The sequence below is a fragment of the Dermacentor albipictus genome, chromosome 1 (genome assembly GCF_038994185.2).
Source record: "Dermacentor albipictus isolate Rhodes 1998 colony chromosome 1, USDA_Dalb.pri_finalv2, whole genome shotgun sequence".
NCBI classification, from domain to species: Eukaryota; Metazoa; Arthropoda; class Arachnida; order Ixodida; family Ixodidae; genus Dermacentor; species Dermacentor albipictus.
Window position 1 is genome coordinate 62,190,753 of NC_091821.1, and position 26,548 is coordinate 62,217,300.

Sequence of the window (26,548 nt, forward strand, 5' to 3'; positions counted from 1 at the left end):
CACACATTATACATGAGACTGAACAAACAGCCTACTATTTGCTTTTAGATTCCACTACTCCACTGTATTTCATTTATCTTTGCCCTTGCAGCCACTTGGCTGTGGAAGCAAGGGAATTACTCTCAGAAGCATGATGTCCCTTGAAAGTGAGAGAGAACGAGCGAGAGGTCAAGCAAATTGAGCACTAGCACTACTTTGCATATCACTCAGTGGGTCTTGCGACCTAGAGATTTTGCAGCTGTGATAATGAACCTCATGTGCCCCCCCCCCCCCCCCCAATCATTCTGTGCCTCTTGCCAAGTATGCAAGCAATTCTACTGGCATGTACAGGGATACACTAAAGTGTGTGCTTTTTCTGTTGCGAACATCAATGGCTGTGTGATGTTTGTACACTTCTGTACTTGAATTTCCAGAAAATGCTCTGAGCCCCTTATCCGAGTGCTGATCAGTAATAAGGACTGGCACTGCTTCTCACACGGAAGGACATGAAATAATGTGAGGCATCTGAAGCATCTTGACAAGAGTAAGAATGTTAGCTAAAGCCAGACACTGACTTATAGGTTTTTGCAATGCTACTGTGATGTTCACCAAGCAGAAGCATCTCAGTATCAATAAACAGAAGCCAATGGTACAAAATACAACCAAGCTGCTTCATTAATTTCAGACATACAAGAATCTCACTCACAAAACTAACCAGCATTAAAACAAAGCTGGTGGTTAATCCTGGCATTAAATGATTTCAAACAGCAACACATTCAAATTTAACTATAGCAAAAAAGTACTACGTAAACCACTGTATTAAACTAATTTATATGTGCATGTGTCAAGAAATACTCTTGTTGCAATGATATACATGAACAATCTGCCAATGATAATATTTACTTGTTTCTTAATAAGTAAGGACATTGCGTTCTGTCGCATACATTAAAATCAGCACACATGGGCCTGGAGCTGACTTGATTGTACAGCAAGACTGATCAACAGTGTTCACAGCAAACCTTTTCTTGAATATAGGTATATGCTTATGCACATAACCTTTAACTATTTTTCATACATTTCAAAAGTCAACAAATAAATCTACACTTTAAAAAATAAGAAAAAAAAAGGTGCTTGCACAATACTAGTTTTGGCATACTTCTGGCATTTGATTAACACTCTCTAAACGAGAACACAAATAAAATCTTGTGGCACTTTTGCACTTGCAATTACATGGTCACATCGTGTCCATCCACAAACACAAAAGTAATAAAAAATTACTTGTGTGAAATAAACTAGTGACTTCCGTTATATATGGACTTGTAGCATGCTTAGTCACCAAGCATTGCCAAACGATGCACTGAAGTATTAATGCTAACTTTAATAACCAGGCTGCCAAAAATAGGCACTGATAGGGTACATTGAAGCAAGCCAAATATGAGCATAAACGAAGGAAAGAAATGAGGAATCGGAAGAAACACCCCCCCAAACGGGTGTCTACTTCTCCGTACACAGTTCATACAGTCTTGTTTACTGCTTGTGGTATTTTAAACTATGCTCAATGACTTTTTCCTATGTACTGCAATGGTGTTGCACAAAACAAGGTTAAGCGTAAACCTAGTTTGACTTCAGTGAATTTTATATCCTGAAAAGCTGGGGGGGGATGCAGCCAGTAAATATTGCTTTGCTTTTAAATGACTTGCACTGATCTTTTCAAAAATGTTATTTGATGTGCATTTGCTACTGATGTCAATTAGGGCTGCTAAGATGCCTCAATTGATTTGTCATTTAATCATACTTAAAACCACCATGCACTATTCAATAGTATGGCGAGGACTGCAACTATTGTGTTTTAGCTAACCAACGGATATGGAAAATACAATGATTTGCAAATAAACAACAAATGACTGATAATAATGCACACAATATGATGGTTATTTAAAATAGCTGACACTTCTGAACAAGCTTTCAACCCAACACTGGTGCACCTTGTTGCATTCCTTTACTGGTGCCTGCAAACCTATGGCACTAATGTCAGTCTTATTGTGAGCACAGCCTTGGTAAGCCAGAAAAGATGCAAAATATGAGAAAGGCTTAGGTTTCCATGCTAGTTGCTTGTGATGCTGCGAGACTTTAACAGTGTCCATCGATAAACAAGGAGTACATTGCATACTGAAGGAATAAAAAAATAAACCCAAGTTTTGAGAAATTGTTAAAAAAGATGGCCCAAGCACGTGACAATACTTTGAAGCACGTGAAATACTTTAATACTTCATATTAATGTACTGGCGTAGCGATTTGGATGGAAAACCCAAGGAGAAACTTTACTCTTCATTTAATTTACTGAAAACCAACCTCCTTTCCTCCAAATAAATGCAAATCAAGTCTTGAAAAGTGCTTCACCCGACTAAACTGACGTTGCTATTTAGTGTCCCTTTAGTGCTCTTTCAGTAGGCCATTGTCTCTTCGACATGTGCGCTTGATCATTATCTTTGTTGCAAAATATGCCACCCAAGGCTGCTTTTACAAGATTGAACACGCAATTATTTCTTTCAACCATTTCTAGGTTGCTAGGTGAATTTTACATAACATTATGCACAGCTATTAATAAATAATTGTTTGGATGAATGAACAATAAATTGGCAACGATTCCAAAATCAGCTGCCTCAAAGGCCCTTCTCCAGCCAAGAAATCTTTTCTCTTGTCCACAGACCTGGCCCGGTGTCTTTTCAAAAATGAAAGGAAAAATGCTATTTATTTGGACTCCATAAGTGGATTCTGCCTCTTTACAGCTCGGAGTATGAACAGTCCTTGTCTTTTTTAACCACTCCATGAAGAGGAGGGATGATGGACAGGTTTAGCAGAGCTAGGTCTTTCTAGACTTCAGTGCTTGTATCATACAGGGCTAATTTTTTTTGCTATGTATGCCTTATGGTAAATTTCCCAAATTAAAAAAAAAGATCAAAAAACAATTCTCAGTTCACAGCATTAACCAGTGCCTTTGTACTCACGTATGCCTCCTAATCCACAAGTGCCCATTGCTTCAGGAATGTCCTCGATAGGAATGAAGCCTTGCAGGACAGTTGGCTTGGAGAATCTAATGAATCATTCAAATGAAGACTGACGCTGAATTAATGATGGAGTAAAAGATACTTTGCCTGAAATATTTCTTGACTTGCACTCCAAAATTTTCAATAGATTCACAGGATAATTATGCACGTAATGCCTCGCATCATTTTTGATAGAGGCCTCAAATATAGCTGTACCTTATGGGTACATTATGGGAGTCAATCGCCTCCAAGGTTCTTAAACACTATCAATTGGAAGAATTTGTGCTACCACTACATGGGAAAGCTAAATGCCACTTAAGTGTTTGAATAATCTGACACCAAATGCTTGCAGCACAATTATTGCCAGCGACAATTCTGCATCTCTGAAAGCAACCAGCTGCAAAAATGAATCTAAAAAGTTTAAAGCGTATGCTATTGCTGTGCAGTGCTTTTTAAAAAGATATTCAGAGTACCAAAGTTAATTTTCATATTTTTATGCTTCTTTTATGCACTTGTGCAGTTTCCATGGATTAGGCTTAGTTTTGTTATTGGGCTATGGCAACAATGATCATGACTGCAGTATTTGCATAACAGTGTGAACGCCACACTCTTGGGGTCCTGGACTGAGGTCTCCAACCACGACTGAGGCCTCCCATTGGGGAGTGCCCCAGTGCAATTTTGTACCATTAAAGTCTCTCTCTCGCTCTCTCTCTTCATGCAAGAAAATAAAATAGATAAGTTATTTGTTATTATTCTCCCCAAATTCTTCGTTTGCAGCATGTTAGTGTAAGGTCCATTATAGTTGTCCTACACTTTATGGACAAGTTCACGGTTATTAAGCGCATGTTTCGTGTTCACATAGAACCAGCCCGGCAACTCCTGCATGAGTGCTGCACTACCTCTGCTGCAAAGGCAGGAAATTCTGTCAACTGATTTTGCACAAAGAATTCAACAGGTCAAATGAACAAGTGCAGCTCCTTAACTAGTTCAAGAAGCATAGACAAACTGAAAGCTTGTAGTGTCAACATGTTAAGACAAGGATGTAGGAGTATGCTGCTTGAATGCCTCCCAGGCCTCAATAGACTTCCATGAGATTCTCTCTACTCCTTAATATTGATTTGATGGCCATTGAAGCTCTGTAGCAGTACTCACTTTGCCATTGAGTCTATAGACAGGTTCAAGGGCCTTTGAAATGCCTTTGCAACACAGTATTATGTTTATCAGCCAAGGAGCTGAACGTTTGATGAACAAGAGACTTTAGCATTAGCCGAATCTGTTTTACGCGACAGGTATCGGTGCATACAATAAGATCTATGCGTCGACTTATAAAGTGCTTATACTCAAACAAATGGCCTTCCTGGCATTCCTTTCTGTACTGTACAACTACTGACGCTTGCATAGCTTTCTTCCATACCATTCCATACCAAATGGCCTGCAGGATACGTTTCTGCATGCAAATTGCGTGTGGCAGTATTGGATGGGTGAAGTTGCTAATGCAGGCCCGTGCATTCTCATGTCACCTTCTGACCCAATTTTTGCAAAAATAGTAAATAAATAAAACCACCTTAATGGGCATATTAAAATTCATGGGCTTCTTTCACCAAGCACTGGTTGCCTAAACCAACCAACTGTAGCAACACGATGATGGGCTATCTTGAATAAGCCTATAGTTGTGGATTGATTGATAAATGCCGGGTATTGCTGCCTGAATAATAACCATTTTGTGGCATCTTCATGCAAGAAACAAATTATTGTCAAAAAGGTGCTTCGTTTTCACTAACACCATCTTCTGCAGCAAGCATCTGAAGCTGCAGTGATACTGCCCGTCTCAGCTGTTGCATTGCATTGCACTGCACCTGCATTTGATTGGTCCAGGGGTTGCATGCCATGCAAGGGTGAATGAGGCCCATCAGGACTAATGCAGGTGATGAATGTAGGTAGTGAAGCCTCAGTTTTGTGCTTGATTCTAACATATGCGTTGATTTTAGTTTTCTTTTTTTTATTTCATGGGACTGAAGATATGTGCGCTCAAACCTAGCACTTGCACTATAAACTCTGATTAGGTATCTCACTGCACACACTCAAATAGATCTTCATTATCTATTTCATTTCATAATCTTGCAGCACATGCTTTTTGCTTTTCCGACACAATTACAGACTCTCTGTAGTATAATGACAACACAGTAAGAGCTCTACTTGGTGTTTTTCAGAGGCAGGTGCCTAAGCACCCCTATACATAAAATTACAATTCCTACCCTGTCAGATTTAATAACTTCTCATGTGTTACTTTTCTGTAGTGCGCAAGTCTTATGCTGCAAAGCAGTTCTATAATGGACATAAGTTTAGAGATGGTGGGAGCTTTAAAACATCAGAATTTTCTATCTGCCCAGGCAAGCAGCCTTATGCTCAGAGCTACATGGCAGTAGTTGCAGACAGGGTTGAAGAACAGTACACCTGAGAATGCTTTACAGGCCATGCACTGGCTGTAGTAGCCAATAAAAGCTTTGAAAGCATCTCATGACTGAAAAAAAAAAAAATTTACACAAGCCAGCATGTTGATAACACAGGCACACCATTAACACAGATTCAATATAAGATTATGTGCATCATATGGAGTGCCTAAAAGCTATTCCCAAGTTCACAAGCATGCGGCTGAAGCCACCTTTAACACCAATCGAATATTGGTAGCTGGCAGCAGCCACAAGGAAAATGTATTGAGTGCTTTGAGCATGAACGTGACGACACCAAAGCAGATTACTGGCTTTGCTCATTTTAATGTGCTATGAATACCAACGCGCACGTAACTGCCCTGCAGACAAAAGTGAAAATGTGGTCGGTGCATAGCTTGAAATGCACACACCACTTTTGTGCCGCGAGCATTTTCATCAATGTAAAGTACTACTGCCAGTAGACCAAGCTGCGTGCTTCAACAATTCAGATTGCTCGATAGGCTATACACAACTTACTCAGGTTTTAGCAGCCAAGGTGTTAATCACATGTAGAGGAATAACACAACATATCACTCATTTACTGCTGCCAGACAATTAAGGAGGCATTGCATCCTGGCATTTTACCATTCCTGCAGAGTGCTAAATACTATGAAAGCTGCATTGTTCCATGTTTGCTTACTTAAAATAAGCACATAAGCTTGCTTACTTTAAGTTATGAAGTTTCTAAACATATGATAATTTATATCACATGCAATATGCAAACTTTACACCATAAAAGAATACTCTCTGCTCATGTGCTCCAAGCCCTGTACTGAGGTGAACACAAAATGTTAAATAACACAATTTGCTTATAATTTGCTACAATGTAAACTTATGTCACTAGAATCATGGTCACTCCTTCTTGCACTTGACATGCTGAGCAAGCATACATAGCAACCTCTGCCACTCAAACTAATCTGTTATCATCCCAGATGCCATGACACCACAAACTAGCCCAAGTGGTAGAGTTCTCATCATGACAATTTTCTGGGTAAACACACAAGAAGAGTGGGATAAGTCAGTACAATCAGTACAAGTATGAAGTTGAAAGTGTTAGTTGATGCAATGAAAAATTATCTTTTTGCTGCAATGCATCCAGATGTGTAAATGTGGACATCCTGCGACTTGCAGCCTTTTTTTTTACCATTTGGAAGCACATAACCCACACCACTAAGGTTCATAACATGTGGTCGAACCTAGTAGCATGCAGCACTGAGATGGCACAAATCAATCTATGCCAAACGCAACCTACTCGCTAAGGAAAGCAATAAGCTAGCCCTTTCCACTTAGAAGGACACAACTCCAACACCTTGTTTTCACAGCCACTACCCACGTTGGTGTGCCTTGCAATACCACTACAGTGCCCTGCCTGCATTACGTCAACTGTACACAGCTCTTGAGCTAACATGTGTGGTCTGATTCAGGATAATGTCCTACTGCTTCAGTAACTCATGTCACTTAATGTAATTATGTTATTCTTTGGTGTTAAATTGCAAATAAGCGCAAGAAGGTATTAGCCCATTCCTGAACTCTAGTAAACTATGCCCGCCACCTATAACAATTCAATGCGCCCTTTTATTAACATCCTGCTCTCTAAGAATGCCTCATCTATATCATGACTAAATTTAGTTTAAGCAGTTCTCTGTGAGTCATCTTTGAATATGTGAAAACTGTTGCATCATATAAATGTGCTATAAGATCCATCAATTTTTCCATCAACACATCAACACACAAGCCATCAACACACAAGCAAACCACTCTAGTTGATGTCATTGTAAAAGTGCAACTTCAGTTGTAGACCTTACATTTTTTTTTTTTTTTTTGTCGGGTAATGTCATTTGAGCTACTTGGACTAAGCTGCAAAAGTAAGACACTTTCACAGCTCTTTACACACAACTACAAACTTGAAAAAGCTGTAGCCATAAAATCTTGCACCTGCTGGGAAAATGCCCCTTTTACTCACAGGTCTTATAAATTTCTTTTTCAAACAAAGGCAGTCACATGTATATGCACAAAACTGTTGACATATCAGACTGTTAACTGCCACTACAGATGACAGCATATCAAAGCTATTCTTGAACTCTGTACTGTATAAATTGTCTTGCCAGTGAAAAGCTCAAAGTGCATGCCATAAATCATCTCTCCTTTACTATAAAGAAGACAAGGAGGAGTCGTTGGGCACAGCTGTGCCTTGCTTTCTTCTTTTCCCCCTCTGCCTTAAGCCACCAAATTAGGTGCACTAAGGAAGTTCAATCCAGCAATATGAGCTTCAGTAGTCCATTGTCTTGATGAACTCAATAGCAGCACAAAACTGGGTCCACCAGTACGCAGCCTCGCCCTGGCAGCACCGAGTGGCACGCTGAAAGGTCTCCACAAACTGGACGGTAGAGAGCAGGTGCGGTGGGTTTGCACGAATGAGCACGAAGACAAGCACGGGCACAAGGTCATCAGCTGCTGCTGGCGCACCTGCAGCAGCTGATAGCAGACTGGCAAGTGAGGCACAGCAAGCCGCCACACAGGCCACTTTGTCCTGTGGGCTTTTGTGGGCTGCCAGGGCCCCTAGCTGAGCTTGAGCACTGGGCCAGGGGCTCTCAGCATGATAGGCCCGTGGGATGCGCAGATCTCGGTGCTCCACGGTGACAACTCGTGACAGCTTCTGTATGTGTTGGTGCAACACCCTGGAGATAAAGAAGAATAGAATTGCTCTAGACATTTCTAGTGTAGCATCTCCATGAGCCATACAGCCAGTTTTTACAAGTAGTTTTCTTTTTGCGGCACTAGAGAATTTTCTTGTCTTAATGTTTCTCGTCTCTAGCCTCTCTATGCCATTCTTTGTGCAGTCAGCAACAAATGAAATATAGTAATTGCAATGTGCGTTCTCTGGCAGATTCTATACGTTGGTGAAATGTGCATGGTTTACACAACTGCAGGAACACGTACCAGGTGTTTCATATAACTTGAAACAAGCTTTAAAAAAATTAGTACATATTAGGCTCTGGAGACCACCAGCAAATGGTTTTTAGGTGCCCTGAGTTACTCAGATTATGTTTGAAGTGCAATTAGATAATTAGCTAAGTTCAATCATGCAAAATTTTCAATATTTATTTTAGGGCTTAACTTTGAGTTTAAAAGTTGTAGATTGTGCTCAGAAACACAGAGTGAAGTTATTTTCATGATGTTGTCTTTTACGTAGTTGTTTTTTCTGGACTCTGAAGAAAGTCCACAAGATATGAAAAACGACACTGCGCACTTGCACATCTGATTTTCCACGCTCTCAGTTGTGTTTCCAAAAAACAAACCTTGCATGCCCACTGTGAAAGAAGCAGATGAGCATGTTTTGATCTGCCTTCAGCACAAGCCATTACTCATTTTAAACCCGTGGCCCATTTCCATCTTCGTAACAATGGTGCTGACACGGCTGCCTGGACACTGTGGCCGATCACTTCTTTTAGAGCGCAGCTCTTAGGTGCCTGTTCTTGGGTTGAGCGTCGGTGTTGGCATAGCCACAGGAACACGCGCATGCCACTGTTCGTGCATTCGTCGTCATCTTTTACCACAGGTGGCTTGGTCGCGCCCCTCAGTGTAACCGCGCGAGCGCGCTCGTGCCACTACTCATGCATTCATTGTCATTGTTTTCTGCCACAGCTGGCTCTGATGCCACTCGTCATGTCAGCGTTGCCATACTGCCTCTCCCTTTGCAAAGGCTCAGATGACACTGACCCACTGCCAGCCAGTGCAGTGATTTCGGTTGGAAATTATTTGCCTCAATATATCGCTCATGCCTTTGTTGTTGTCTTCTTCCACAGCTGCTTCCGATGCCGCTCATCATGCCAACGTTCCCATACTCGCCCTCCCTCTGGGAAGGTGCTAACGGCACTGGCCCACTGCCAGTCGGTGCAGTCATTTCGGTCTCAAATTCTTTGCCTCAGTATATCGGAGAATAAAAACACGTCTAAAGCTGCGCTAAAATTTTGCATTAGGGAGTATCGTAATTGTCGGACATTTCTTGCAACAGACGTGAGGCCTTCGTTCACTGGAAGCATGACTGAGAGTGCTATAACAGTATTTTTTTTTTTTTTCAGTTTGCAAGCTTTCTTCAGACCCATAAAAAAAGAACAGTGTAAAAGATGACGTCATAGAAACAACTTCATTCAGTGCCTTTGAGCACGCTCTACAAATTTTCTCGCGAAAATAGAGGGGGGGGCGCTTAGAATCAGGGGGTGCTTAGAATCGCGAAAATACGGTACTTAAGAAGGATGTTGCTTTCACATGGGGCCTTGCCCAAACCAAAGCCTTCTTCGCCCTTTTACACCTGCTCACTACTCCCCATTACGATCCATCTGCTGCCACTGAACTTCACACGGATGCCAGTGGCCATGGAATTGGGGCTGTACTTGTTCAATGGCAACGTAATGCAGAACACATAATTGCATACACTAGCCACATCCTGTCACCCGCCGAGAGGAATTTTTCAATTACCGAATGTGAGTGCCTGGCGTTAGTTTGGGCAGTTGCCAAATTCCACCCCTACTTGTAAGGCCGTACATTTTCCGTGGTTACCAATCACTATGCCTTGTGCTGGATCTCCTCACTTAAAGACCCCACTGGGCGATGGGGTATATAAGCGCTACAGCTCCAAGAATATTCCTTTCCTGTTTTATACAACTCAGGCCATTTGCACAGGGACACCTACTACCTCTCCTGTCATCCTGCCGACAACCCTAAATATGATGCACATAACAACCGACTCTTGCGTCCTGTCCATTTCTGATCTGCACAACAGCCACACTGAACAATGGCATGATGACTGCTTACGTGTTCCCATTGATTGTGTCAATTCTGGACATTTGGAGCCCACACTGCGCATGTACGTGCTCCGCCACAACATTCTCTACCGTCGCAGCTTAAGCCCTGAAGGACCAGAATATTTACTTGTACCATGCCATCTCCGCACGTCAGTTCTTGAGCAGCTGCATGCTGCCCCTACTGTAGGCCACCTCGGCGTTTCACCTACTTATGACCACATACGGCAGCGTTTCTACTGGCCAGGCCTGTACCGCTCTGAGCACCGCTACGTTGCAGCCTGTGCGCTCTGTCAGTGCCGCAAGAAACCTGCTGTGCTGCCCGCTGGATGCCTTCACCTCATCGATGTGCCCTCAGAACCATTCTTTCGTGTTGGTCTCAATCTTCTTGGCCCTTTTCCGACGTTGAAATCTGGCAATAAGTGGGTCGTTGTCGCGACTAATTACGCGACCCGGGATGCGATCACGTGAGCTTTGCACACAAGCTGTGCAAATAAGGTGGCAGATTTCCTTTTACATGATGCCGCACCTTCTTGTCACTAGTAATTGAAGACTTACTTTGCTCTTCATCTGCCGAGCACAAACTTTCCACCGCCTACCACCCGCAGACAAATGGACTGATGAAGTGGCTCAATTGCACGTCTAAATGCTGTCTATGTAGGTTTCTGACGACCACAGTGATTGGGACAGCATGTTACCCTTCGTGACCTTCACCTATAATTCGTCCCGTCATGAGACTGCTGGCTTTTCACCATTTTACCTTCTTTTCGGCCGCCACGTTTTATTGCCCTTTGACACACTGCTTCGTTCCTTGATGAGCACTCCCACTGAATAAGCTCAAAACGTCTTCCCCTGGGCTCATACGGCATGCCAGATTGCCAGCTCCCGGCTGACTGAGTCTCAGGCCATGCTGAAGATCCAGTGCAACAGCCGACATCCTGGCTCCATTGTCCTCCTATGGACACCATGTCACCATGTCAGCTTGTCTGAAAAGTTGCTGCCATGCTACTTAGGGCCCTAGATATTGCGTCAGCTTGGCGATGTGAACTGCGAGATCGCTCCGCTGGACTCACGTGTCCCCACGGACGTTGTGCATGTGTCCTGGCTGAGGCCTTACTTTGCTGCGAGTTCACCTCCCTTATAGTTCGCGCCAAGACGGCACCTTTACTGGCGGGGGTTATGCTATGGCGCAACCAAGAATGGCACTAGTCAGAAGACGACGATTTGACATGTGAAGGTGAAACCAGCCTCGAGAACCATCTTGTTTATGCACCGTCATCTCTCTTGTAAATATTGTAAATACATCTCTATATGTGACTTCTGCAACGTAACGACATGAAGGGCTGTTTGAATCTGTGAAATGCTTGATAGCGTATTGAATGTCACATGTTAAAAGAAAGAACTTTGAATATGTGCAGTGTATTTTCTGGCTATAGAAGTTTAGCCAGAAGAGTCATCTATACTACAGTACAACTTTAGTACCAAAATGGAAATTCAGCAGGCTTCATTGTTTTTATGAAAATGACTACTCTAACCTACAATATGAAAGTTGGGAAAGTGCAGATTATTGCCTCACCACTGCTGAAGTGGCAGACAGCTTCCAAACATAACTGGAATTAGCCTTCAGCTGTGGCACCTGCAGCATGTAATCTTGCTGATAATGGGGAGGATGGAGGATGAGGCAGCGGGCAAGGCATACATACATATATATATTATAATACAGTGAAACCTCGTTAAACCGTAGTCGGCCGGAGCTCGGAAAAAGTACGTACTAAACGGTAGTACTGTTTAAGCGAATGGCATGAGATCGCCCACTTACCTGTCGAAAACGGAACTCAGAGAGAGTGCGATGAAAGGGGAAAAAACATGCAGTATTTATTCACTTCGCGGGACGTAAGTTTTATTTTCATTTGATGTCGCGGCGGCCTAGCACGACGACAGCGGCCTCAAACTTACTGAAGCTGCGTGCCAGCTTCTCAGCCAGCCTCCCTCCTCTCGGCAAACACTCGCACGGCAGATTCCTCGTTGGCGTTACGTATTCTCCGTGCACGCACGCAGTAGTGCTGCATAAGTCCCGGGGGGCCTTTTTCATTGCCGGGTGCCGGAGTTCGGAAAACTTTTCGTTTGGAATAGTTACGTTATCGCACCCCTGTTCTCCTTGCGACGATCGCATTCATGAGGCTGACGTAAAGCGCAGCCCGTGCTGTCGCTTTCCGTGTCGTCCTCATCACTGTCGCTAGTTGACACTTCGGCAACAACAGCGGCAACGACGGTGAAAAGTCGATCCTCGTAGCCGACATATCTCTTCGCGGTCTCAGCAGCGCTGCCGAGCAACTTCGCATTCCTAATGCCACACACTGTAGTCAACAGCAGATCCATGTCGCGGGCCGGCTCCGACTTCTTCGTGTCACGTTCGGTAACACGGACGATGTCTAATTTTTCTTCTATGCTGAGCACCCGGCGTCTTTTTTATCCTAGCTTCGGCATGACGCGAGTCCTCGCTTGCACGACGCCACAACGCTCCCTGGCACGGCGTCCATGCGGCGTCGAAATGATGTTGATGTTGATGCGGCTTCACGTGCAAACGCACAGGGCGCTTGGAGGCCGTTGTACCGATCTCTGAGGCTTGTTGTTCTGCCGGGCCGCCCGATGGAGACGACGCACCGCCGTGTTTGCGCGACGAAAAGTGGAAACGCTACGTTTTAACCGATGCGTACGCAATAAGCTGGTACGGTTTATGCGGATACAAAATACATTATGTTCAATGGCCGCTGAGTCGGGGAATTGACTTTACTACTTTTAAACCGAAACTACTTTTTAAGCGGGTACGGTTTAACGAGGTTTTACTGTACCGAGACCGATCAAGTTGTCCAGCGCTGTTTATTCCAAAAAAGGCAACGCCCCAGCTCACGCGCGAAGAAGTCGAAGAACATGGAAGATGATGATGGCTATGTACAAATGAAAACGACGAAGTACGTTAATAGTGCTTACACTAACTTGCCCCCGTCATGGAAGCGGCCAGCCTGGCCGCAGGTTAGAGATTATCTAAACGGGGAGTGAAGGGCTTCATCCACGAGACGTGAACAATTTCGGCATTCCGGCGGCGCCGGTCAGTGACGGAGTGTACTGAGCGGACGAGATAGTTCACTGCAGATGTTTGCTGCACAACGGTGTATGGGCCAATGTAGCGTGGAAGGAACTTCTCACAGAGGCCTGGGGTGCGGACTGGAGTCCAAAGCAGGACTTGGTCTCCAGGGTGAAAACGTAGGTCACGACGTTTGTTGTCGCAGTAACGCTTGCGCTCAGCTTGGGTAGCTTCTGTGCTTTGCTGGGTGATTTGACGGCAATGTGCAACTCGGGCAGCAAAATCTTCTGGAAGCGACGCGTTAGGCGAAGAAGGTGCGAAAAAGAGTTCTCTGTCGAATATGGTGGAAGAAGATCATCCATACACAAGGAAGAAAGGGCTGTAGGCGGTAGTCGTTGAATAGCAGTATTATATGCGAATGTCACAAAAGGAAGAATTTTATCCCAGTCAGTGTGGTCAGGACGCATGTACATGGAAATCATGTCAGACAGCGTACGGTGGAAGCGCTCAGTAAGGCCATTGGTTTGCGGATGATAGGTAGAAGTAGATTTGTGGACAGTATTAGTGGCCCGAAGAACTTCCTGGAGAATTTGTGAAATGAACGCCTTGCCGCGGTCACTGAGAAGGACACGAGGAGCCCCGTGGCGCAAGACGATGAAGCGCAAGGAAAAGTCGGCGACCTCAGAAGCAATGCTGGATCGCAGAGGGGCTGCCTCGGCATATCTTGTTAAATGGTCGACCGAAGTGACAATCCAACGGTGACCGGAGGGTGTCAACGGCGAGGGACCATATAAATCAATACCAACAAATTCAAAAGGTGCATCCGGGCAAGGGAGAGGTTGTAGTAAACCGGCAGGAGGGGATGTCGAGCGTTTGCGGTGCTGACATGACGCACAAGAGGCAATGTATTTGGCCAACGTTGTGGATAGGCCAGGCCAGAAGCAGCGGGTCTTTATGCGGTCGTAAGTCTTGTGGAAGCCTAAGTGGCCAGCCGATACGTCATCATGAAGTGCCTCTAATACCCGCAAGCGAAGGCAGCGAGGTAGAACTGGGACCCACCGGTGACCTGTTGGGTGGTAAACGTAGCGGTGTAGCACGCCATCTTGAAGGCAGAATTGTCGAAGTTGGCGTCGCAAGCGGCTGTTGGGTGGTTCGGCGAACCCACTAAGGCGATCCATGAGAGCTCGACAGTAGGAGTCGGCCCGCTGAAGCGAGACGAAATCAGAGCGTGATGAAAGCGTAACTTGGTCCAGGGGCATTATCGAGAGCTGGTGTGAGGCAGGCGTAGCATCGGAATGACTTGGTAGGGAAGACGACGGCACGTTACCGGGAGAGAGCGAGAGTGGGCAGCGAGACAATGCGTCTGCATCATGATGACTTTTTCCAGACTTGTACGTTATAGTAAAGTCATATTCCTGCAAGAAGAGTATTCAACGTCCTAAGCATCCTGACATGTTTTTCATTGATGACAGCCAACACAGAGAATGATGGTCGGTGACGATGGTGAAGTGGCGGCCGTAAAGGTATGGGCGAAATTTGTGAATTGACCAAACAATAGCCAGGCACTCTTGCTCTGTAATGGTGTAGTGCCGCTCAGCTGAAGAAAGTGTTCGGCTGGCATATGCTATGACTTGCTCTTTAGAGACTGCATTACGTTGCAGAAGTACTGCGCTAATACCTTGTGTGCTTGCGTCAGTATGGAGTATGGTAGGGGCTCGATTATCGAAGTGGCGAAGCACTGGTCCGGAGGTAAGATGCCGCTTAATAGCTTGAAAAGCCGACTCGCCGTCGCTAGTCCACGTGAAAGAAGCACCAGTAACCAGTAGCTTGTGTAGAAGAGCTGCTATTGCTGCGAAGTTGCATATAAATCTACGAAAATATGACGCCAAGCCGAGGAAACTACGTAGATCTTTCTGTTGCTGGGGGCGAGGAAACTGTAGAACGGCACTAATCTTTTCGGGGTCTGGCTGGATGCCATCTTTTGAGACGATGTAACCCAATACTTTTATGCTCTTGCTTGCAAATTTCAATTTTTTTGTATTGATCTGGAGACCAGCATTTGCAAGGCACTTGAGAACTTCGTCTAATCGATGAAGATGTTGGCTGAAGTCAGACGAAAAGATGACAATATCGTCGAGATAACAAAGGAAGGTCTTCCATGTTAGACCACGAAGTACGTTGTCTATCATGCGCTCAAATGTGGCAGGAGCGTTACAAAGGCCAAAAGGCATCACGTTAAATTCATAAAGTCCGTCTGGTGTAGCGAATGCGGTCTTTTCTTTGTCGGTCTCGTTCATCGGAATTTGCCAATATCCTGATCAAAGATCAATGCTGGAGAAATACTCCGCCCCTTGTAGTGTGTCCAAAGCGTCGTCAATTCGAGGTATTGGATATACGTCCTTACGTGTGATCTTATTGAGCGCTCGATAATCGACGCAAAAGCGAATGGAGCCATCTTTTTTCTTTACCAGAACCACGGGAGAAGCCCATGGGCTAGATGAAGGTCGTATTATCTTCCGCGCAAGCATGTCAGCAACCTGTTGTTCAATTACCTTTCGTTCGGACGGCGATACAGCGCAGGCAGCAGGTGGATGCCTTAGGTCTTGTAGTTGAAGCTCTTCGCGAATGATGGTGCGGATAAGAGCACGTAGATCTGGAGAATGGGGAACCTGAGGATCGCTGCTGTCATGTGGAAGACGAATAGACTGCAGCTTGTCTAGGTGTTGACACGTTGAAGTGATGTCTTGGACAGAAGCCGGATTTTGCACGATTAAGGCGTTGAACGCGACGGACCCAATGCCTTTTAGGATGTGGCGAACGTGTTCGGCTTCCGTCATGCTAGGATTCGCACGGCGGCACAGAGCCAAGACATCCTCTATGTATGAGGTGTAAGACTCTTGTGGAAGTTGACGGTGCGTTCCCAGCTTCTGTTTAGCGACTTCTGCATGGCCAGACGAGGAAGCGAAGATTTGCCATAGCTTGGAGGTAAACGTGGACCAATCCGCAATGTCGGATTCGTGGTTAAAATACCACGTTATTGCAACACCGGTCAAGTAGAAGGCAACGTGCCTCAATTTCTGGGTGTCGTTCCACTTATTGCAAGAACTCACGCGGTCGTAGTGGTCGATCCAATCGTCGACGTCATCACCGCGGAGTCCCGCAAAGACAGGGGGATCTCGCTGAGGGCTCGTCACAGTCCAAGAAGGCGCCGCAGGCGGGGTCGTCTGTGTGGTAAGGTTAGAGGCGCCGGAAGGGCCGGAGTTGGAAGTGCCCATTGTTGCAGGGGTAGCTGGGCGCAGGCGGCGACCGGAAAGGCGCTCCAGGGAGGACGGGAACGCAAGAGGACGTCGGGGTCTTGACGTACCTCCACCACTTTATAATACCGAGACCGATCAAGTTGTCCAGCGCTGTTTATTCCAAAATAGGCAACGCAACGCCCCAGCTCACGCGCGAAGAATTCGAAGAACAGGCAAGATGATGATGGCTATGTACAAATGAAAACGACGAAGTACGTTAATAGTGCTTACAATATATATATATATATATATATATATATATATATATATCAGTTAATGCAGAATGCCAAGATGAAGTAGTTTAAGGTATGCGGTGTTCATTAAACCTGTACGGTAGTCAGGTTCAATGGCATAATAACATTACTACTGCATTTTTGGGTTTGCAGATGGGAGGGCTGGCAGGGCATCAGTTTTATTTTTAATGCGATAGCAATTATATGGACACTCCAGGCACATTTCTGCTGTCGGCGTGGGTGTGGACGTCGCTGTGAGGTTCCGTATGAAGTCCACGGGTAATAAAATCGTCGCTGCGTGCCGTATGCAGTATGTGCAAGTGAAAGCGTGCAAGGATAAGCCGGCAATCATGCCTTAATCTTGCGCACGCAACGGCGGAAAGCGGAGGCAAAGCACGCCGCCTTCCGTCACGTGCAAGTCTTCAGGCAGAGGGTAGGAAGGGGGGCGCACTTTACTCCGAGCGGTCCGGGCGACCGCGTGTGCCTGGTTAGGCTGCTGTATTTTGAAATTCATCTGCGATGGGTACAGAGTTCGTGCTACACTGTCTTTATGCAGCCTACTTCACGTTGATGCACGTGGCTGCACGAAGCTCAATTTGCTCGCTGCTGCTGCCGCATTTCCTCACTGCAGTGTTTTAACAGCGAGTATCTGCAGTCATCGAGTGAGATGTGTTCATGTTGGCTTGTGCGCGCATGACACCATGCTTGTTAATTTAGTTAGTATGCCTATGTTTACAAGTCTATACGGCCGACAAAACTACTATCCTTACTTAGTACAGCTGTCCGCTAAATTGCTATTGCAATCGATGCTTCGCCTTTCGGGCGAAACTGCGACTTTTTTTTTACAAGAGTGGACTTAAAAGTGCAAGGTAGCAAAACATTTTTCAAATAATTAAAAAATGTTATATAGGCTATCTGAAGCTTTCTGCTATTCATATATAAAACATCAGCACAATTTATCCTGATATTAGCTGTTCTTTTGAAATGAAATGAATTAGTGTATATGCTAGATTAATAAGCTAGAGGCTTCTCGAGTTTCACTGAATATATATGTGTATAAAGTAGGACAATGCGCCACTGGTTACTTACTGATCTCTGAGGACATCTCCATCTCCATTGGGGTACAATGCATGAACATATATTTGACTCATGATAGCTCTTTCGATTGTGTGCTGAGCAAGGTTTATCTGGATGTCACTGGCCACTGCAAGCACAAGACAACAATATAAGAAAATCACCTGAGCACAGTAATACTCTGACACTAGAGACATCAACACGAAAATCAGAATAAAAATAAGGCATACGCAAGTACAAATAAAGAATAACACAATCATGCTTGTTTGCACTATGGCTTTATGACAGGATTCAGTGTCCTTGTGCTTTTGAGTTGTCAATTAATTTGCCCTTGCATTGTGATCTGCTAGCTTTCTGGTTAGCTCAGATGGTAGAGCGACCGGCCTGGAAAGGCGTTGGTACCATGTTCCAATCCTGGGCCAGGACGAATTTTTCTTAAACTATGAAGCTTTGTTTCCAGGAAACCCGTGTGGGTTTCCTTAGTAGCTGCATGCTACATACGAGTAGATGTCAATTTTTCCTGTCACAAACCTTTCTCCACATTGCGGAATTCCACAGACTGATTTGTCAGGATGAAAATTCTTTGTGAAAGTTAAAAAAGCACCAGAGCTTTGCAGCAAACTGCTGTACAAGACTATTACATAAAAATACTAGGCATGTGTACTTAATAAACTAGACTGCCCAAGGTGGTGGGCACAGTGAGAGAAGATGAGAACTAAATGAAAGAAAGAAAGAAAGAAAGAAAGAAAGAAAGAAAGAAAGAAAGAAAGAAAGAAAGAAAGAAAGAAAGAAACTAACAAACAAACAAACAAACCACAAGCACTGTGCGCTGTACATGGCTAATAACCATGCCATACAGGCATCTTGGAGGACTTGAAACCAACTGTTTAACGCAATTTCAAATTGACTGCTTATATACATAGAAGGCTTCAATGGCTGTTGAGTCAGTAGTTAAGCAAGTCTATGGAAGAAAACAGAACTCAATCTCATATGTGAAGGCCCACTCCCTCTCACAAGCAGTATGTTCACACTGACATGTTGCAAACATTCAAAGATTTTTTTTTTTTTTGTAGAAATTGCTTGTCCCACAAACGTGATTTATTTTATTTTACAAAAATGACTGCTGCACCTCTGGTCATGATAATGTTGCTTCCAGTCTCAATGTAGCTACAAGTCTTCATATTCTGCAATTTGAGAAATTCTAATAATTAAACGTGTCTCAACCAAAACTTTGCTGCTATCACTTAATAGCTTTGGGCTTTTAACTCAAATAAATTTTATTCAAACTGATTCAGTCAATGTCCAAGAGAGCATTTATTCATTTCCTATGTTCTTAAACAGGAAAACAGGGAAGTTGGGCTTAAGCTAAAGCTTCCTCTTAATGAAGTTGTACTTTCAACCTGAAACTTCTTTAGATAATTATGAATGAGCACCTTTATGTAAAATATAGGTTTAAAACTCAGGCAGTAATTATACGACAGATCCAAACGGTGCAAAGCATCGCTGCAAAGGTGCAAGCTTGAAGGCCAATGCTGCATTTAAATGCAGTGACATATTTTGGGAGATATTGAGCAAGACATTTAGCAGTGAGAACTGCGAAGGTAACAGCTTTATGCCAAACAGCATAGTCTTTAAATATTTTAATTTGTGACAGGCTGAACATGCAGAGTGCCAAGTGAAAAACCATACGGATTGGGTTAAAGTACAGCATTTTTCAATTTTTATCACCACCAGGGATAAAAAGAAAACCTGAAGAGGGAGACCTCGTCAATGCTGCCCAATAGCAAAAACGGCGGTGTGCCACCCTGGTAAGTTGCTGCATTTTACATTCACCATTTATTTTTAGCAACTTTCATATGTTGAACAAGTGACTGTATGCATGGCATGACAAGTGACATGACACAACAAGTAACATGACAGCATGCATGCCATATGCTACAAGCCCATTGCAACACACTACAACAAAAATGGTGGTTTCCACTCAATTACTAGTATTGTTAGTAGTTGTGCCCAGCTGCCCTTCAAACCAGTGCCAATGCCCCAGCACAACCACTTTGTGTAGTAAACAAGGCTTTTGCATAGCACTATTCAAAAGTTGCATAACCAGTAGTTTCTGCTGTTACTGCCATTATGACAATGAAAAGTCGTACATGCACACTGCATTCAGTGACTACACTACACAGAGATTGCATGCACACTTTGGAATGCTTTTAGTTAGTAAAGTTTATTTTCCATGAAAGTCAATCACTATGGCCACAAAAAAAGCAGCAGCAGAAGCAGCAAGATACTTACTTTGCCATGTTGGGTCTACTTCCATTTGTTGAAATAAATATTGCAAAAACTGCTCCACCAATTGAGCCTACAAAGAAAAACGTACATTCATGTTTCAGCAAATATCATCAAATCCCATCACTGAGGCTTTCAGCAAGATTTATCAAAACAACAAGTCATTAAATTATGAGGTTTTATGCACCAAAACCACAATCTGATAATGAGGCACGCCATAGTGTGGGACTCCAGAAATTTGGATCACCTTATTCAATAAATAAAGCCTGCAGTCATAAACGTTAACACAGGCCACCACGTGTGTATATGTTATCTATACGGTTCACCACAGCACTGCTGGGGCTATGAGCATTTCTGGCCAAATAGGGAAGGCAAACAACATTGCGAATGCGTCCATTTGCGCTCTGTTGTCTGCTTATCATCCGGTCGTGTCTGCCTGCTTACAGTCTATCCCTCTGCGTGTGAAAATTAAGCAGGTCTTGATAATATTAAAAGAAGAATAATGAAGCAATACAACTACACCTACAATCCAATATACTGACATAGTTGCTGAATGGTTTTTCAGGCATGGAAGGGCTAACTAAAATGGCTTAAAGTTAGACAATTAAAACAATTCAGATGAGAAAATTTTATTTTATTGCATCATACTCAGCCAAGCTTGACTTGGTTTCTGTCATTGACTTAGGAACTACTGGATTGACTGGGAAATTGAGTAGGCCAGATGCGTCCTTTTCGATTTAAGGAGCTGATGGCCCCAAAAAATCTTGCTCTTTGTGCTAGTAGTAGCGACCAAGTTTTCACTCTGTTGTAAAAGATTCAATGATGTGCTGTAGGGCGCCTGAAATTTTGGGCATTGTCACACATATGGCAGCACCATGTGATGTCTCAATAATCCAGCACGTCCGAGTTTTTGATTTCCAAAAACTTGGTCGACGACTGTCTTAAAAATCTTTGTTCATTCTTAATCTAATGGGGGAGGGGGGGGGGAAGAAAAAAAAAGGAAACGCCCTTATAAAATAAGTGCAGCTTGGTATTGGTAAACATTACTTTCTGACATGTTCCACAACTGCTCTTCACTATATGTCAAGATGACGTTTTGTGATGGTGATGATGATGATGATGTATGGATTTTATTGGTGCAAGGGCCAGATATGGCCAAAGAGCGCCAAGCAAACGATAATAAATGAAGTGCTGATGGTGGAAAATGACAAATGTCAGGTTTGTGAATCAGGATGTGATTGGTACATGTAACTTGGCTGCAGAGAGGCCTAAAATTAGTCGCTGTAAAGTGTGTAAAATGCAAAGGTATTAAAATGATCACAATGATTAGTGGTGTATACTATGAACATAAAGGTTCTGTTACCAAGGGATTATGTACTGAATGAGTGAGTAACAGTAGCACTAGTACCTGACTGTGAGCCCTTGACCGCGAGGGCTTGGAGGTATGTACTTTACAAAAATGCTGTCGCAGCAGCAGCTTCTAGTGAGAGGATGTGCTATGTATACGATGGTCTGATAACATGCAATGTGCCAACATCTCATAGAAATGTTAGAACTAACTTATTGTCAAATAGTGGTTCAATGCCGAGAAACATTGCAGGGTGGAGGGGAACATGTCTGTATGCCGTGGAAAAGTACTTTTTTTTGTTGAGCTTCTATTTCTCAACACTCTAACAAGACGTGAAGGACAGCAAGTATCTCACCACATTTATCGCAGACAGGAGGATCTTCACCGGTTAATAGGTAGGAGTGAGTGCCAAAAGTATGACCTATCCTAAGGCAGCAGAAAATAACCTCAGTCTGTCATACCTTTCTATGGGTGGCCAGTTCCCCAGATTTGCCTTAATAATGTGAAGTTTATTAAGCTTTTCAGTGTCCTACGTACGTTGCCAATGGCCTCTCAGTTTCTTGCGTATGAAGGGCTTTAAATCTACAACAGGTACAGCTATGGAAGAATTAAATACATGCTGATGAGATGCGTATGAAGCGCGAAGGATTGAATAAAGTTCAGTAACAACAGGATTTTTATTCTTTCGTAGAAAAATTAAGGACTTGACGACGCTCAATGAATCTGTAAATATTATTCCTTTTTCTAGTTTTGTTTCCTTGATGTGCTGTACAGCTGACAAGAGTGTATAAGCCTCCATTGTGTAGATGCTTGTTTCGAGGTGCAAACAGCCTGATTTTGAGAAGGATGGGCCAACTGCATCATAAGAAATGCCAGCATGCGACTATGAAGCATCTGTGTAGAATTCTGGGCATGAGCACTTTGACTGAAGTTCTAGGAAGTGTGCTTTTATGTGTATTACTAGGGCATTCTTTGTAACTTCGACAAAAGACATGTTGTAATCTATTAGCTGCCACATACACGGTAGTAATAGCTTGGCTGGAACCATTAGCAGGTTTTCAAAAAGTGGGACAGCCATTGCTTCACTGAGGCTTCACACACGCGGCGAAAAAGGCTCTCTCACTGTTGGACAATTGTGGAAAAGTGCGGCACAAGTCGTATTGTTTACTGTTTCGTTACAAGGATGTTAAGGGTTAGAGTGTGCTTTCAGAAAATACGTGAAACTGGACAATGACCTTTGCAGATGGAGTGACCACTCATTGGACTCTACATAGAGACTTTGTACTCGGCTAGTTCTGAAAGCTCCTGTGGCCAGGCGTATTCCTAAATGATGAACAGGGTGAAGCATTTTTAGGGCACTTGGTGTAGCAGATTGATACCCCATAGCACCGTAGTCGAGATGCGATCGTACAAGACTCTTGTAGAGATTCAATAAACATTTTCTGTCCCTGCCCCAGTTGGTGTGAGAGAGAATCTTCAATAGGTTCATTGTTTTCAGGCACTTGGCCTTGAGGTATCTTATGTGAGGGATAAAACTTAGTTTTGGATCGAGTATGACACCTAGGAATTTATGTTTGTGTTCTTTGTTCACAGAATGTGCTGTCCTTGAAGTTCCGTAGAAGGGCCAGGGTGCAACCCTCTCTTTCTTGAAAAAACGACACAGGAGCTTTTATGTGGGTTGATCTTAAATCCATTTTCATCTGCCCATCTGGATACTTTCTTTAACCCAAGCTGGACTTGCCTCTAGCAGACTGCAAGGCCACTGGATTTAAAAGCTATCTGCATGTAGTCTACGTAAACAGAATAGAAAATGGCTGGAGGCAGCGAATAACGAAGCGTGTTTATCTTCACAATAAAAAGCGTGCAGCTGAGGACTCCTCCCTGGAGTACCCCAGCTTCCCATGTAAATGAAGGAGAAAGTGTGTTGCCTATTTTTATGCGGAAAGTATGTTTCGAGAGGTAGTAACTCTCAATATTGTTATACATGTTCCCCCTGATGCCCATTCATGACAGATCTCGGAGGATTCCACGGAGCCACGTGGTATTTTAGGCCTTTTCCATGTCACGGAAAATGGATAAGAATTGCTTAGGGACAAAAGCATCACCAATATTGGCCTCAACATGCACGAGGTGGCCAGTTGTTGACTGCCCTTCTCTGAATCCGCATTGGTACGGATCAAGCATTTTGTTTGATTCAAGGTAAAGTAGAAGGTGACAATTTATCATTTTTTCAAACAACTTGCAGAGGCTACTTGTTAGCGCTATCGGACAATAGCTCATTACTGAGGTGGGATCTTTGCCCTGTTTTAACACAGGTATGACAAAAGTTTCTTTCCATGAGAACGGAAGATGCCCAGCGGCCCTGAGAGTAATAAAGAGTGTGAGTAAGGTGTGAAGGTGTTTAATCATCTTGTACATAACTCTGTCGGGACCCGGAGCAGAATTCTGACATGCATTTAAAGAGCCCCTCACCAGGTCTGGTCATTTTGAGCTGACAAGCGCAGAGCATACATTGCATGATAACGATCGTGTCTGCAAAGTATTACATCGCTATACACCACGGAAAGATCTGAAGTTTTAAACCAAACGCTGTTTTTCCTTCTCCTCGCAGCTGCCGCGCTCCAAGCCAGAGGATGACGTAGTCGCAGGGACGCGACTACGTCATGTATCCGAGTCTGCAGTATGATGTCACTCGTGGTGACACGTGACTTCGAGAATTATTCAAGGCACTATTTGTTATTTGTATGATCTGTCGCTTGAATTGGCGAATTGAAGTTTAGAGAAATATAAAACACATGAACGGAATGTCTGCATCTTTCTTGCTTTACTTCGCAACCGAAGCAAGAGAGATGTACTTCCGCTTCGTCTGCTTGTTCCCACGGTCGCGTGGTCATGTGTGCAGGTACCAAAACTATGCCATTTTCTACCGTGTTCCAGCCATGTGATCATGCTTTGCGATCAGCTCATTCTGCCTCAGTATTCTTGTAGCACTGAATTGTACCGCTGGTGATGTGTCCTTGTGCATGGTGCACAAAATCGTGCACTGCACGAGATGAGACATTACAACAGCTCGCACGCAACGCCGCTAACGAAAATGCACATCAAAAAAAGGGGGGGGGGGGCGGTGAAGGCGGAGCTTGTGACATATGTGTCACACGATACTCGAGGTCCGGCATGGGAAAACGCAGGGAAGGAATTTTGCTGCCGAAACCTAGATGGGGGCGAGTGGAGAGGGGGTCTCGCTATGCACTGGAGCCCACTTGCTGAAATCATGGCTTCGCAGCACTGAAATATTTCTATCTCGGCTATTATTGAGTCGAAAAATTTTTGCAGCAGAACACTCCATAGAGGACATGTAACAGCATATAACCATAACCAAAATTTGCTATGGGGCCTGGTGAGGGGCCCTTTAAGGAAGATTTCAGCTCAGAAACGCAGAAAGGCTGGTTAAAGGGTTCATTTGGACTACATTTACCATACAATCAATCCGTTACCAAGAGCAACGGATGGATTTGCTGCCCCTTCAGCTTTCTCAGCCCGCCTCCATATTTTCACCTCCTGTGTGTATGAATTAATACCGAAAAGAAACCTCTCCCAGCTTGCCCTCCTTGCTTGCTTTCGTGTGCTCCTTCCCCGAGATTTTATCTGTTTGACTACAATAAGGCTTTCTGCATTAGGATATCGATGAAGAATGGCCCATGCTTTGTTTTGATTTTTTCGTGCCTGCCTACAGTCATCGTTCCACCAGGGGACTCTTCTTTTGCATGGGTTCCCGTTTGGAGATGACGTTTTATTCTGTCAATGTCTCGTTGACGACGATGATAAAAGGCCTACTCTTTGTATTGGTGTTGTGGCAATTACTGTTTTGCCTGAAGTCGAATAGTTGCTACAGTTTGCACTGCTGTTTAGCAACTTGATTTGCAAAAGTACGGTGCCAGTGCTGCCACATTGAAACAGTTACTGACCCTGTGAGCCTCGCATATAAGGTGAGGGGTGACTTTGGTAGGCATGACAGCAGGTTACGATCACTGAACTTGCCCAGTTTCCTCTGTCGCAATGGTCACAGTGTAAAGAGCACAATGACCCAAGCCAATTCTCCCACAATACCTCTGTGCAACCCCCTCCCCCCCCTCCCTGTTTATTGTTTTTGTCCCAGTCGCAGGACAAATGGAAACAAATGAGGAAAAAAAAAAAAGCTAAGATTGTTTCGGCAGCAAGCTTAAGCATTACCTCAACGTCACAGGCTCCCTGCATATGATCAGAGTGCATGTAGGCAAGCAACTGCTGCAAGGCGACTGCTACCTTAGCTTTCTAGTAAATACGCTTTCACTGCCAATTTCTGGTTAAAACATAATTGCAAAATGAGACAGACAGAAAGGCGGGAGGAGAGGAGGAACGTCCACGCTGTGGGGATGCGCGACCCTCGCGCCTCCCCTGATGTTTTTCCCGCATAGCCCCGTCTCCGTGCGGCGTCTCTGTGCGGCGTCGCCGCGTGGGCCGCGGCGTTGGAGTGGTACAAGCGTGGTGCGAGAGATGGCGCGAGCGTCGCGCCGCTGCGCGGTTACTTGGGTGCGGGAGAGACGAGGCGCTCCCTCTTTGGGTTCGGGAAGCGAGCGTGACGGACATGCCGTGCCGCGCGCCGACCGATGCTTCGGCGAGACCGTCTCGCGTGGCCGCCTTCGAACGCGCCACGATTTGCGTGACTATACACGCGAACGACCAGGCGTTGGGATCCAGCATGGGGTGAACATATTCGCTCGCTTGCGGTCACGGTAAGTCGGACTTCTAGATTTGTCGCGCACCCATCGGCATGTTTCGTGGATAGCAACTCGGCTAGCAGGCATTGATGTATGCAAGGTGCAATAAATGCCCTTGTGATTGTTTGCACTACTGTGTTGTCGTTCCTTTG

At 44.3% G+C, this 26,548-nt stretch overlaps 1 protein-coding gene across 4 annotated transcripts in view; it reads right to left on the reverse strand.

Moving 5' to 3' along the window:
- Nucleotides 1-629: 629 nt before the first annotated feature.
- Gapvd1 (GTPase activating protein and VPS9 domains 1) overlaps nt 630-26,548 on the reverse strand; it is a 177,021-nt gene continuing 151,102 nt past the window's right edge. For all 4 annotated transcript variants that reach the window (XM_070521492.1, XM_070521516.1, XM_070521511.1 and 1 more), the window contains exons 18-20: nt 20,298-20,364; nt 18,021-18,135; nt 630-8,193 (exon numbers count right to left, since the gene is read on the reverse strand). In XM_070521492.1, the coding sequence (XP_070377593.1) occupies nt 7,785-8,193; nt 18,021-18,135; nt 20,298-20,364 (591 nt within the window). In that variant the 3' untranslated portion in view covers nt 630-7,784. The remainder of the gene's footprint in view (nt 8,194-18,020; nt 18,136-20,297; nt 20,365-26,548) is intronic.